We start from the raw sequence: 14136 nt of genomic DNA on the forward strand, positions 1-14136 counted from the left end.
AGGTCGCATGAGTTAAAGAAACGGGTGCAGATTGATTCTATGTCAATGTGGCCTTTGCTACATGCTCGTCTACACCAGGCCCGTAGATGACGCTCTTGATCCCTGCTCGGCTGACAACATTCTTAAACGCGTCTTCTGCCTGAGTGAATGGAAACTCATGAGTGACAAGACCGTCTAGTCTAATCCGACGAGAATCGAGCAGCCCAATCGCCGTCTGGTAATCGCCAGGACCATATCGAAAACTCCCTTTGAAGACGATCTCCTTGTCGCAGATCTGACCGACCGGAAGGGAGGGATTCGGCTTCCCCAAACCCACCTGAACGAAGGTGCCACCGGAAGCGAGGACAAGAATACCGCAGTTCATGCAAGGCTCCGCGCCGGTGGCGTCCAGGACAACATCGGCACCTATCTCCAGTTCCACCGTCTTTATAATATCTGCTGCATTCTGTTCCGGAGACTCGGATGTCATCTGGTATGTGTGTGTGGCCCCGTATTTCAGTGCAGAGCTGAGTCTGCTTGGCACGACGTCCACAGCGAGCACAGTTGACGCCCCAAATGCACGCGCCACGGCTGCACAGAGCAAGCCGACCGGACCCGCTCCGAAGACGACGACTGATTTTCCCTGCATATCTCCTGCGAGTCGACAACTGTGCACAGCCACGCTGAGCGGCTCGACCAGGGTACCATCCCTTAACGAGACATGTGCGGGTAGTTTATAGCAGCACTCTGCTGGAACGCGATAATAAGTCGCAAGTGTCCCATCATAGGGAGGTGTGGCGGCGAAGCGCATCTCCCGGCAGAGATTGTATCTGCCCGCACGGCAATGGCGGCAGGTATTGCACGCGATGCCGGGCTCCAGGGCGACACGATCGCCTACAGCGAAACCTGATTTGCTTCCACATTCTACCACAATTCCGGATGACTCGTGACCCAAGATGATCGGGGTTTCAACGACATATCGTCCTATGCGGCCGTGCTGCCAGTAGTGTACCTATGTATCCGACATCTTTTAGCTAATGTCTGTAAGCAGCCTCCGGGGACGAGGAAGTGATTCACCCACATCTGACCCGCATAGACCAGTTGCTATGACCCGAACGAGCACATCTCGATCTGACTCCAGTATAGGTACAGCACGCTTCTCATATTCAAATGAACCACCGGGATGCAAAACAAAGGCCTGGTTTATCGCCTGAGCGCTTTGAGGTGAGCTAGTGGGACAAAAGGCTCGACCAAGACTACACCAACCTGATTCGGAGTTGCGACGGTCATACTTGGAATTTTGTGTTTATCTGATAAAATCATGCTTTCATGATTTTGCCCGGTCTTTAAATTCCTTCATCACTCGGCTGATGTATCCTACCCCGGGGCAGGAGCAGTACCCCAGGACGATACCGGTTCCGTGCTCATCGGTTCCGGCGGATGTTGTTCTGATGCAGTCCGTCTAGTCGGGCCGATACCCACGTCTCGACGTTTGTCCCCGTCTACTGTTCCATCATGAAGTCTGTCTTGGAAAATGCGCATCCTATGCCAAGATAAATCGCTCCGTGCTTCGTGTGGTAGAGAGCAGCCGAAGTTTTCTTGGTAACCATCCTGTCAAGAGGAGACATTTCAACGAAGCGACATCTATATCTACGGACACCTTATTGCTATAGTTATCCCAGCCCAAGTCACAACCACCAACCTTCAATGTTGTCACCATTGACAGTCAAGATTTCTGTAACCCTTGCCTTTATCGGTTTGTGCGCCTGGCTTGACGTCGAAGTGACCGGAACCGAGTGGGGGCTTGGCGCGTCCAATTGACTTTTTCTATTGACACGGAACCGAAGCCACTGAACATCCAGAGTTTATTGTCCATCGGAACCGGTAGGCCTCGAGGAGCGATGGGACCAATCATTGCGGTTGACGTCTGGACTCACCCCGTGCTCGAGCGTGCCTGCGGGTCGAGGTTTTACAACCATTGGCTGCATTAGACATCCCCAGGATGAGAACTTTTCTCGGAAGACTCGTTCGGTTCCGAGATAGGGACACGAGCTCTCTGAACAAGTACTACCACGATGGTACTGGGTCGTGGAGTAACGGCTAGAATTGAACACGGCGTTGTGGGATAGTTGCAAGTCGGCCCTACACCTTGATCTGGAGAAAAGTCTAACTTCCCCATGGGACCACACTCCGGGGTAGAAAACTAGAAATAGAGCCTCTGCCACCTGGTCGGGACTGATTGTCATTGACTCAGCACATAGCAACTGATCTGTCGCTTTGGAATACCTGTTTCTTTTCTCTCGAGGCCATGAGTGTCAGAAGAACATCTGCCACGGCGCACAATGCGGCCATCAAGGGCCGCTCGCAAGCTGTGGCTGCGCAGGTTGCAGAGCAACAAGGCTGGCTGGAGAGAAAGCTCAAGCCCAAGAAGGTCACTGCCAGATATCCGTTCAAGGGAGCGCCGTTGCTTTATGCGACCTGCGCCTTTGGAAGTCTAGGAGATGCCTTGTTTGGATACAACTCTGGTATGACCACCTACAATACACTGCAGGGCGTTGTGCTAATGCTAATGTCACTAGGTATCATGTCCGGCTTGCTGGTCAATCCAGTCTTCGTGTCTCGCTTCTTCAAAGACTATGGTGGTGCAGACGGCACGACGAATGCAGTGGATCCATCTATCACGGGTATTTCAGTCGCATGTCTACAAGCATCAGCAGCTTTGGGTGCACTGATGGCAGGGCGTCTCGGCGACATCATCGGACGAAAGAAGTGCGTGCGCATCGGCGGCTTCATCTACTTCTTCAGCGCATTTATTCAAATATTCGCTCCTGACTTCGCCACGTTCATTGCCGGCCGGACCATCCAGGGATTGGGAGTCGGATTTCTGTCCATGACCGTGCCTATTATTCAGACGGAGATTGCGGCCCCACATCGCCGTGGTCTCATGGTAGGAATCGAGTATACATTCCTGATTGCAGGATACATGTTGTCGTGCTGGGTGGACTACGCTTTCAATTTCCTTTTACCGAGCCATATGTCGTGGCAGGGCCCGTTCATCGTCCAAATCATTCTTTCGTTTATCCTGTTGGCCATGTCCTTTTTCTTACCCGAGACACCTCGTTGGCTGGCGAAGAATGGATTTATGCAAGAGAGTCTGCAGACCGTTGCGGACTTGCATTCCGGAGGTGACACGGAGGCGGAGCATGTGCAGCAAGTCTTTCTCGAGATCCAGGAAGCAGTTATATATGAAACCAACCTAGGGAAGTCGAGTTGGAAGGTAAGGCCTGGCAAATCCTGTTATACTCTGATGAGTTGCAATATGGCTAACACCATGAACAGGAAATGTTCACTCGATACCGCAAACGAACGATCGTCGGAATCACGGTCCAGATGTTTGCCCAGCTGAACGGAATCAACATCATCTCATTCTACCTTCCGAGCACACTTGCATCGGCTGGATTTGACAATCGGAAATCTCTGCTATATACGGCTGCGAATGCGCTTCCGTACACAGCCGCTACGATTGTAACATGGTGGTTAGCGGACAAATGGGGGCGTAAGCCCTTGCTCATTCTAGGAGGTGGGTCTAGGTACCTTCTTAAAGAATCATATGGACCAGCTAACTTCTTATCAAAGGCCTCGCCATGGCAATTCTGCTCGGCATCGTCTGCGCCTTCACCGAGGCCAACCTGGATATCACAGTCAAAGCAAACGGTCAATACGCCTTCGTCATGCTCTATAACATTGTATACGGCTTCACCTGGGGCCCGATGCCATGGCTGCTACCCGCGGAGATCTTCCCCCTGCGCGGCCGCAGTAAGGGAATGGCGCTGGCTACCACGAGCAACTGGATCTTTAACTTTATTATCGGCATGGTGTCTCCCGATGCTTTTGCGGGGATTCACGGGTACTTCTACCTGGTGATCGCGGGATTCTGTCTCTTCTCGGCGGGTCTGGTCCACTTTTACTATGTGGAGACTGCAAACAATACCCTTGAGGAAATTGCGGTCTTATTCGGGGACCAGGCGTTTGCGGATGGGGATGGAGAGGTCATGGACGTTGCTGATGTGAGGACTGATCATGGGAAGGAGCTTGTTTGATGGTGGTAGCCAGGACTGGAGGTTCTCTCCAGGACGTACTGGGTTTGGATCTGTCCTACCCTACACGTGGCATGGATTTATTCTCAACTTTGTCGGAGCTGTATTTCCTGAAATGAACTGTAACATTCATATTGTCGAATCTCTTAGTATATGTCCTTGCTACCTGAGAGTACTACTAAGGATACTGGTGGCAGGCAATAGGAGCCCCAGTTTCTGGAAAATTACTTGCCTGCAGGGGAGCAGTAAAGTGCTCTAACGAGAGGGATCATGCCTGATCGAGTCAGGACAATAGCCGCCATACATAGAGACAGACAACAGACATCAGTTCGGTGATGCCGGGGAAATAACTTGACTCGGAATACATGGATATCTCCAGGAATCATGCTTGATGTGTTGCCCGGGTTCGTTTAAAGGTATTGAGCGAATCGTGAGCAATTCAAGGGCTGATTCATCCGCCTTGTGTGGATGGGGCTACATAGCTTGGCATCTGTAGGCATAGCTGGATTATCTTCTAAAAGGGGAAGAACATCCCAAGCATGAATAAAATCAGGAGGAGAAATCACACTATATCCTGCTCATGGGATGGCATAACTAAAGCCTGAGGAGAGTGCATTAAAAGAAGCAAATATATATCATACGCCATGTCTGTCTTCCATCAGATACAAGTTCCTCTGTGCAGGTATAGTGTTGACTGTGCTCCATTAGTGGCATAGTAAGATTCCTTGTATACCTGATTATGGAGCTCCATCCTCCCACAGTCAGCCTCCTCTTGAAGGCCTTAGGTTGGAGAGATGTGCTTCAAAAGATCTCTTTTATGAGTTCTGCCACTCCTAACAGTGACAGAATTGAGAGCCACAGCAGATGTGCATGGCTCTTTTAATTACTGCAACATGCCACAGAGAACTGGGGGGTATACCCTATATATTAGGTGTGATAAAGGTGCATGATTTGAACATGCCACTCCTTCTCATCTGTAGAGAACGCTAAAGGCCCTGTAACCTGGGTTCTCAAGTTACTGCATCTCAGGCACTGAGCGAGCATTTATCTCCCGCACATTCTGAGCTTCTGTGTAATATATGACCAGTCTCTTCATTGACACTCCTGGCTAAGCTATTTACTACATCATTCGGCTTTACTAATATGCATATATACATAACTTCAGGATAAGATCTCACGTCATAGAGATTTTATACATCCCAGATGAATGCAAGGAATGTTTAAGTGAACATGACTCTATCCAAGCTTTTACCGATTCAATTTCATCGATAGATTAAGACATCTGTGTTCTGGCCCCTTACGCCACCAGAAGCAAGGGCCTGAGGACTGTTCCCCCGGGATCCTTGGAAGAGCCCTCGCATAGTATTCTCACCAGCAAAAGTCAACAAAGGTACCACATGGACATAGAAGCCATGTCATTAGCTAGGCTACCAAGACAACTCATTCGAGGACGACCCATGAAACAATGCCCTGAAAGGCAGACGCGACTTGTCAATCCGGCATGCTGAAGGACTGGAATCTGATGACCATAGCCCGAGAATGACGGTGTAGAACGCTGATCACCTTTGTGGGATATTGACAACAGTGACTAGCAGAATCAGGGCGGATTAAATACATTCTATTTGCTATTATTCTACCTCAGCATCGACAGGCATAAAAGTGTATCATTTTCAGTCACGCCGCTAGGACGACTTTCGTGCAGTTCTCATGTTATCATATACGTGGCTATATCCCGACGCTACACTGGAATGCGCGCAGCTAAGAGTTATTAACCTAGAAATTGGAATCCATTCATTTCTGCGGGAGAGCGAGGTCAGAAAAAAGGAGGTACCGGTCTGTAGTCAACAGGTACGGAGTTCAGAGTACTTGGTCCAGAAGTCCGTCATGACCGGCAGAGTCGACTTGATTCTGTAACGGAGCAACAGCTAGTGTCAAGGCGCAGAGGGGAAATGCCCTGATTGGCCATAAAAGCAAGCGTGTAAGACTTGGCGTAAATATCTTCTTTGCCAGATATTGACAGTAGAGGAGGGTATGACAAGGGAAGCATCATATAGGGTACCGGCAAATTCAATGTAAGTCGCGGAAATTGCCGCAGGATATAGATGGTGTAGTCTTCAGACTCATTTTATTGGTATCACGGTGAAATCAGTGTTATGAAGGTATATATTGGCCGATTTATTCTACTTTGCCATATAGGGAGGGGTGCGGTGCATATCATCATATTATGATAGCCAGAGAGAGAGTACTAACATTTATATGGTTCTTAGCTACTTATTTACCTTTTCTTATGGTTAAACTCTATCGACCAGACTTATAACTATATTCCTACGACCATAAGGTGAGACTGTGAGTGACATTATCATGAACCCAGCCAGTGAGAGGCCTTGTTACCTTCATGCATGTTTACTGGGCCATTGGAATGCTGAATGGAAACGCCGAAGAGGTTGGGACCATGCTCCTGAGAATGTCAGCAAAGTCTGGTCCGAGCAACAGTCTCTCCCTTTGTGCTACCACACTTGACATGTTTACTGTATTTAAGCGAAAAGTTGACAGGAATGTTGGACTGGGATAACTCTATCCCCTTCCGACGTTCTGACTCGACATCTTTTTTCGATCGACTTATCGAAACGCTCATTCCCAAGAGAGGCAAGATTCATGTTGAGTGAGAGGCTATCGCGTCCGCTGCCCAAAAACAAGAAACCGGAGCCATAAGCTGATGGCAATATATCACACTCAGTGGGCAACTCATCGCCTGCACTTATGAACTATTGGCGGCCCGAGAATGGATATTTACTCCAGGGGACTGCCCCTTGCACACTTCCATGCCTTTGCCTGGACTAAGAACACAAGCAATACGGGTGGAACCGTAATTGGCCCATGTCAGCCAAGAAAAAACGTCTTTTGATCTGATGTTCACCAATCCCAATCGTCAAGGCATTACAGACTAAGTCCTTATCAGCTATGCAGGTCCACCATGGCGCAGATTGAGCCCCCCGGGCCAAGATCTTTCTGTGCATGTCTCATAAGCAGCTAAGACCTAATAGTACCGAGCTCGGGATTGGGGGAAGAAAAGACCGGCCATACAAATTCGATATCAAGCCCTCGGAAGAAGGGCGGGTGTTCCTGCGTTCATATGGTCCGTATCTTCCTCTGAGAGTTTGAACCTAAATGATGCGGCTTTGGCGAAGCCTTATATATGAGCACCACGGGAAAGATGCTCACAAGTGACAATGGGGGCATTGGAGAAAGGATATATGTTCCCGAAAATCTGTTAGCATCAGTCTCGGCGACGGACGATCAGCATCATTGCAATCGTCAATGCTCTAACTTTGGCGAGCTGGACCATCCAGAGGGTGATATTCATGTTCACAAAAAGAGACTGTCGACCATAAGCTGGGCGGGTCGTGGAGCACATCAGCCAACGGCAAAATATGGTCAGCAAAGCCAGACATTTGCCATTGAAGAAGGAAGGGGAGACGTATCCCCCTCCCAATACAGCAAAACGGATGACGGCCCATCCAGCCCCTCTACTGGATCTAGCTCTCGAGAAGAGCCATTTTACATTGCATACGAGGAAACTTCGCCGCAGGATCTTCCAAGCTATCAGTATACTGGAGCGTCTGTTTATCCACGAGAACCAAGGACACGCACCAGCTTTAGCTATCGAAATTCGTTGCCTATTGGCCAAGCCCTACGGAGTACACCCCGCGACGTACGAAAAGGTAGTGTCAGAAGTCTGTACAACAGGGCCACCCTCGTGAAGATCAAGCATCAGCGGAGATACTGGCGTCGGCTGCTGTTCGAGTATGGAGTATACACGGTCCTCGTCCTGTTCGTGTACTTTGTTCTTGTGGGTGTACCTCTGTGGAAAGGAGCAGTCTGGTGGCTCCACTGGATCCTGCAGCATAAATCAGTGTTCCAGGCGGCTGGGCGATGGTCATCAGTCTCCTTGTGTTGTAAGTCCCGCCCATTACAACGGGATGAACAGTGGCTCACAGTCAGACAACGGTAGCTATTCGTATACCCCACTGCTTACCACATTCGAAGAGGACGCCCCGGGACCAGACTTCTACCAACAGCGCCATATCACTGCAGCCCCCACGGACACTGCGCTCCTGATCCCCTGCTACAGGTCGGCCGCCATCATGGGTCAAACCCTCGAGGCCGCGCTGCAAATCTTCCCGGCATCGCACATCTACGTCATTGCGAACGGAAACTCGTCCCAACCGCTGGACCACACCGAGGAGATCTGCCGAGGCTACGGAGTCAATCACATATGGTCACCTGTGGGGTCAAAGATCATCGCCATTTTCATCGGTTGCTACGCCGTCAAGGATTTCGGGCATGTCCTCCTGATCGACGACGATTGTATCCTCCCGCCCAACTTCCCTGTTGCCGTGTCACGACTAAACCAACAGGTCCGCTGCATCGGCTACACGATCAAATCTGTGGGACGCGATTCCTCTCCAGGATCGTACTGCCAGCAAGCACAAGACCTTGAGTATAAACTGTCCGGTCTGACGCGGAGTTTTGCAGGGCGGATCGGCAGCGCTACATTTCCGCACGGCGCCATCTCACTCTGGGAGCGGACGTTTCTGAAACAGACTCTCCACAATCATCCTGGCTTTTCCATTAGCGAGGACTGGTTCCTCGGTGACAGCTGCCGGCGCCTTGGAGGCAGGATCCAGATGTGCAGCGCCGTCTTCGTGGAGACCATGACACCCTCCTCTGCGCTGTTTGGCGAAATCGACGAAGATCGAGGCGGATTCGGCGAGCCCACGGTCTTCAAGCAGCGGTTCCTCCGGTGGAATTTCTTTGCGAATGGGTTGTGGTATAACCTCTCGTACCTTTTCACATCGTGGAAATTGGGTCGGTGGGAATTGGCGACTAAGATCTTGGTCATTCAAGAAGTATGGCAATTGATCAATCGCTCTGTGTTTGACCTGGTACTGACTAGACAGATATACGACACGATTCTGTACATCCTTACTCCGTTCACTCTTCCCATATCGCTCATCGTGCGGCCTGAATTCTGCATTGCTCTCATGATGTCCACGTTAGGGCTCTATTTACTGCACGTCATCATATTCAACGAGGTTCATCTACGCCAGAAGAATGAGCGAATTTGCTGGAAGGTTGTTTTTGGGTATTATGTACGTTGCTCTCCTCTTATATCCTCCTTGTCGACGGGTATTGACCGGCTCAAGATGCCGTACAAACTTCTCATGGCCTTGACCAACGTCGCCAGCTGTTACTGGTCGCTGGTCAAGTATGCCAGATATTTTGCCCGGCGACATCCCAAGCTTACAGAGGACCATAAGGCGGTTGGGATGGTGTTGAAGCTGGAAGAAATGACCTACAGCCAAGGAGGGATGCCCAATGGACTGGGAAGGAGTCTGACCGTGAAAACCGTCGACGTTGATGCGGCTGTAAATAGTAGAGACTGCATTATTGCCGAGTTGCCTGCAGAAAGATATTCTTCTGATTGATCTACTCTATGGTTGCAAGCTGGACAGGTATCCTCACACAGCAGCAAAAGCAAACGGATCCCTCGTCCCATCCTCCTCCACATCCCAAACATACTCGATCTCTTGAGCTATCCCACCAGCCACATCCTTCCCATGTATCTCCCTCACAAAAGCCAACATCATATCGATCCCCGCACTCACCCCAGAAGAAGTCCACACATCCCCATCAGCCACCCACCTGGCCTCCCTGACCCAGCGCACCTCCCCCCTCAGCGCCGTCGTCGGCCCCCAAAGCATCTTATTAGTCGTCGCTCGTTTACCATCCAGCACGCCCGCCCGCGCTAACACGCCCGCACCGTTACACACGGACATGATGTATTTCACCGACGGGGCGATGCCCCGCACGAACTCGATGACGGGATCGATGGCGTGGGGGAAGCGGGTCCCCGCGCCGCCAGGCACGACGAGCACGTCGATCTTGCCCTTGGCGGTATCCGGCGCGGGTGTGTCTTTTAAAAAGTCGGCGAAAGTACCCGTTGGAAGTACTTCCTGGGCGCAGATTGAGCCTACCCGATGTGCGGCTGGATCTGGGGATCGAGTTGAGACGGGAGCGAGGCTCGATGCGAGGAGGGAGAGGCAGAGCTGTTTTCTTTCGGAGAGGACGTTGAGGACTTCCAGGGAGCCGAAGACGTCGAGGGCTTCGAAGCCGGGGAAGAGGAGCATGGCGAAATGCATGTTGGGTGGGTTGTGTATGCTAGGAGGGGATTCTCGGCTTTACTGGTGAGATACCTTTTCTTACTGTCACCGAAGGAGCGAGAAGGTTTGATTTATGTCTTCTATACGAACAATCCCCTCATCGTGAGAGACATGTCGGTCTCCGGAGCTTGGCGTTGTTGGCGCCTCGCGCGGAGATAATCAAGGCCGATGGAGGAGTGAGTCATAGTCATGAACCCATCACTCTAAGCACTATGGGATTGAGAAAATGGGCAATGAAATTGATGTTCACAATGTAATAGAACAGCAGACGAGATTGTAATCCTCTCATATATCGTCAATCATGAATCGTTGACATTCTGTCAGCAGATAAACCAGGCAATCCAACCCACGAATACAACTTCAACATCCATTTCAAAGATCCACACATCATAACTCCATTATCCACAAAAACACCATGGGCTGAGCGCCGTGTCTAACCGCTACCGCCGAGGGCTTTCTGGTATCAAGCGTCCCGGAGAAAGTGATTAGTAGCATGAGCCCCGGCAGTCACGGCGTGGACACGTCTTCTCCAGCAATACTCCATTCCAGACTCGTATTCATCAGAGATCCAGTCATGTTAGCCCTCTGCGTATCCAAGCGACAGACGTGACGATGGTTGCAAGCTGACCGGCAGGAGGATTTTAACCGAATATTTCGGGACGGGGTTGAGATCCGGGACCATGCTACCCTGAACAGAACAATATCCAAGCGTTTCCCGTCAGAAGCAGGTCCAAAGTAACGATATCACGCACGCGAGCTCGAACTGCGCGCAGTACGGTACTTGCCTGGTAGTCCGTCCATCCTGCGCTGCTCTGAATCTGGACGAGACGGCGGCGTGTGGCAGTACAACCTGATGCTGAGAAAGTCATAGCAGAATGAGATGTTCTCTAGGACTGCCATGCCTGGATCTGATGATGGATGGATTTATGGGCCTGGCACACGGTAGCTGCAGTCCACCCATGTGTAGCCCAACAATCGCATGGTGCCGGTGGCCTTCTGACATGGCTTGTCTGCAGTCAAACACCACTGTATGAATGCCTCTCCCTGGAAGTAAGACCTGTTGTGTGTGGTTGGGTTTCTATTATTGATGCTTGTGCATTTGTTGTTCAGTTATGTGCAATGGGATTGCATTATATTTAACTTACTATATATTTTCACCGCTGGTCACAGTCTGGTCAAGGTAAAGGCCAGCAAGGAAGAGATAACTGCCCATTCCCACACTTTTTACTGTGATCTTCTTAATTCTGGAAGAATTCTCTAGCATGTCACAATGTTATTATCTCAGATTCTAAAATCCTGGTCAAGATGTACATTGAATGTCCTTTTGCTGTGGTTAACATCAAGCCAGTCAAGACCCTTTACACAAAAAGCAAGTTGAATATAAATTGATCAGCCCTATTTCGATTTCTCTAGCGCCGATATATACAGTATTATTATTGTAGCTTATGATGATTGCATATGAGTAGCCTCTCCTTTTCTGACTGGAGTGAATAGTGATGATTGCTGCCTGTCAGCCTCAGACTGGGGGCTCCTGCACTAAACTGGATTCGGAGTAGTGCGTCACCCGATGGTAACCCTAAATGATTGGCCCAAATCTCCTCCATACTGCGCCCCCTGTTAACCTCTGTTACTCTGTATTTCTCTGACGCTTGATGTTGGAGAATTCGACATCACCGAGCTATAATACCAATATGTTTAACTGATGCAAATCAGTTGTTTGATGCTGGCGATACTTTCGATCGAATCGCGATGGGACCTCGCTGGCGCTTGAAGCGACAGGCCATTGTCGCAAGTGTCCTGGTCGTCACGGTCATCTGGTTATTGCATTCTTTTGAATATCAGGATTTAGATCTGACCAGTAACAATCCGCTTCTATCGAAGTACATTCATCAGCAGAGTGGAAAAGGAGGTGGTAAGTCTTAAACATTGAGTTCCCCGGCTGTCCTAACCTCCGCTAACAAAGCAGTATGGTATATTCCTCCTTCATGGTTGGAGAGTGCTACAGCCGAACCTGAGAGCATTGTCGAAGCGGCCAAACTAGCTTCTGATAAAGCGCAGTCAGCGCCCCAGAGGCAGATACCCCTCTCAAGAATCCCGATGATTGTCCATCAAACATGGAAGAACACTGATCCTCAGACATGGCCTCAGCCGATCCGTCAGAGCACGGAGAGGTGGCTCCGAGCTGTCGAAGAGGACGAGATGGCTTACTTCCTATGGGACGACGACGGGATCAACCGGTTCATCAAGCACTTCGAACCCGGACTCGAGAAGCAATTCTACTCGCTCGCCAGTAACGTCGAAAGAACCGACGTCTTTCGCGTTCTGGTTTCGAAGTGGATCGGCGGTGTCGTACGTGTTCCTCTTCCCCTTCCTGTCACCCGCTAGGATACGAGATTAATGCCCATCAGTACGGGGATATGGACACCGAACCGCTGCGCACGCCCAAGAACTGGATCAACGCCTCGGACATCCAGCCCTGGCGGGACCCGGAAACTGGCGCCGTGTACAGGTCCGCCAATCCTGCCCGCGCAATCGTCGGCCTGGAGGCGGATTGTCCCCCCGATAGCGACCTGTATTGGCGGATGGGGTATACCTACCCCGTGCAGCTAACGCAGTGGTCCTTTGCCTGGGCGCCGGGACATCCAATCCTGCAGATGTTCATTGACCGGTTCGCTACGACTACGCAGGAGATGTCGGGGGAGGGGTCCTCCACGGAGGGTGAGTTGGACACCGTCGATCCGCTCATTCTGACGGGTCCGGTTGCGTTCACGGAGGCGGTGCAGAGCTGGTTGATGGCGACTACGGGTCTACGGTGGAATGCGCTGACGGGATTGCATGATGGTGGGAAGAGTAAGTTTGTGGAGGATGTGTTGGTGCTTCCGATTACGGGGTTTAGGTGAGTTTCCCGATCGAGTTGTATACCGTGCGTTGCTAACTGGACCAGCCCTGGCAGAGGCAAATATGGCAACATGGGCTCGAAACCCACCACAGACCCGTCTGCGCGACTGCTCCACCGGGCGCAGGGATCGTGGAGGAAGTTTGATCTTATAGTGGAGTATGGCAAGTTCTGTCGGACGGTGTTTGGCCGGTGCAGGGAGTGGACCAAGGTGCCCCATACTACTTGATTCTGGAGCATTACAACTGTATGTAATCTTAATGAACTTCCTCGAGAGGAAGGGGTAGCGCTTCGAACCCATCCTGACCAGGCTTTCTATCCTCCACGACCACCTCCATACCCCGTCGGCCACAGAACCCATCATTCCCCGCAGTAACCTCGACCATCTGAAAGGAACCACCACGCGGCGAGCCCTCATCCGGCACCCAAACCTCCCGCTGCACTTTCTCCCCTGGCACCTCCGCCCTGCGCGGATTATACCACGGCAGCCCGACAACATGGTTCAGCATACTATGCGCAACCGCATACAACCGCTCGAACCGCCTCGTAGTCCACAGCCACGACAGCGTCCTCCGCGTATAAGCAACACGCACAAACGGATTCATATACACCCCGGTCCCCACACTCCCATCTCCCTCCCCCGGCGCATCCGCATCCTGCACATCCGCATGCACGATACAGCACTCCGACGCATCCCAGAACACCTCCGTATCAGCCCGGAACCGCACCGGGTGTTCCTTCTGGAAGTACCAGGCATCGAACGCGACCATCCCGCCCCAGCAACTGCGCACGCGCACCGCGTCCCGCCCCTCCAGCACATCCCGCCGACTATCTCCGCGCCCCGCTGTCGTGAACCAGGGAAAAAACGGGAGGCCGATGCCGTAGCCTTGCAGATCGCGGGTGGCGTAGCTGTCGTAGAACTTGAAGGGGTTGGTGAAGT

The 14136-nt window shown here is 51.2% G+C and overlaps 5 protein-coding genes across 5 annotated transcripts; 3 read left to right on the forward strand and 2 right to left on the reverse strand.

Annotated features, from left to right (window-relative positions):
• Positions 1-37: 37 nt before the first annotated feature.
• CDV56_108491 (NAD(P)-dependent alcohol dehydrogenase) lies at positions 38-1269 on the reverse strand (the record flags this gene model as incomplete). Its single annotated transcript, XM_026762110.1, has 3 exons — positions 38-991; positions 1061-1189; positions 1246-1269. 3 exons carry the CDS (start codon positions 1267-1269, stop codon positions 38-40), a joined length of 1107 nt encoding a protein of 368 aa, XP_026615690.1.
• Positions 1270-2287: 1018 nt separating this feature from the next.
• On the forward strand, positions 2288-4079 carry CDV56_108555 (sugar porter family MFS transporter; the record flags this gene model as incomplete). The annotated part of the gene is made up of 4 exons (XM_026762174.1): positions 2288-2504; positions 2559-3256; positions 3319-3559; positions 3616-4079. The coding sequence occupies 4 exons, from the start codon at positions 2288-2290 to the stop codon at positions 4077-4079; spliced, it is 1620 nt and encodes a 539-aa protein (XP_026615691.1).
• Positions 4080-8056: 3977 nt separating this feature from the next.
• Positions 8057-9565, forward strand: CDV56_108677 (glycosyltransferase family 2 protein; the record flags this gene model as incomplete). The annotated part of the gene is made up of 1 exon (XM_026762296.1): positions 8057-9565. The coding sequence occupies one exon, from the start codon at positions 8057-8059 to the stop codon at positions 9563-9565; it is 1509 nt and encodes a 502-aa protein (XP_026615692.1).
• Positions 9566-9598: 33 nt separating this feature from the next.
• CDV56_108718 (DJ-1/PfpI family protein) lies at positions 9599-10279 on the reverse strand (the record flags this gene model as incomplete). Its single annotated transcript, XM_026762337.1, has 1 exon — positions 9599-10279. The coding sequence occupies one exon, from the start codon at positions 10277-10279 to the stop codon at positions 9599-9601; it is 681 nt and encodes a 226-aa protein (XP_026615693.1).
• A 1770-nt stretch (positions 10280-12049) lies between these two features.
• och3 (glycosyltransferase family 32 protein) lies at positions 12050-13425 on the forward strand (the record flags this gene model as incomplete). Its single annotated transcript, XM_026762389.1, has 4 exons — positions 12050-12212; positions 12267-12649; positions 12709-13196; positions 13245-13425. 4 exons carry the CDS (start codon positions 12050-12052, stop codon positions 13423-13425), a joined length of 1215 nt encoding a protein of 404 aa, XP_026615694.1.
• Positions 13426-14136: the final 711 nt, after the last annotated feature.

This window comes from Aspergillus thermomutatus (genome assembly GCF_002237265.1).
Source record: "Aspergillus thermomutatus strain HMR AF 39 chromosome Unknown NODE_60, whole genome shotgun sequence".
Taxonomy (NCBI): domain Eukaryota; kingdom Fungi; phylum Ascomycota; class Eurotiomycetes; order Eurotiales; family Aspergillaceae; genus Aspergillus; species Aspergillus thermomutatus.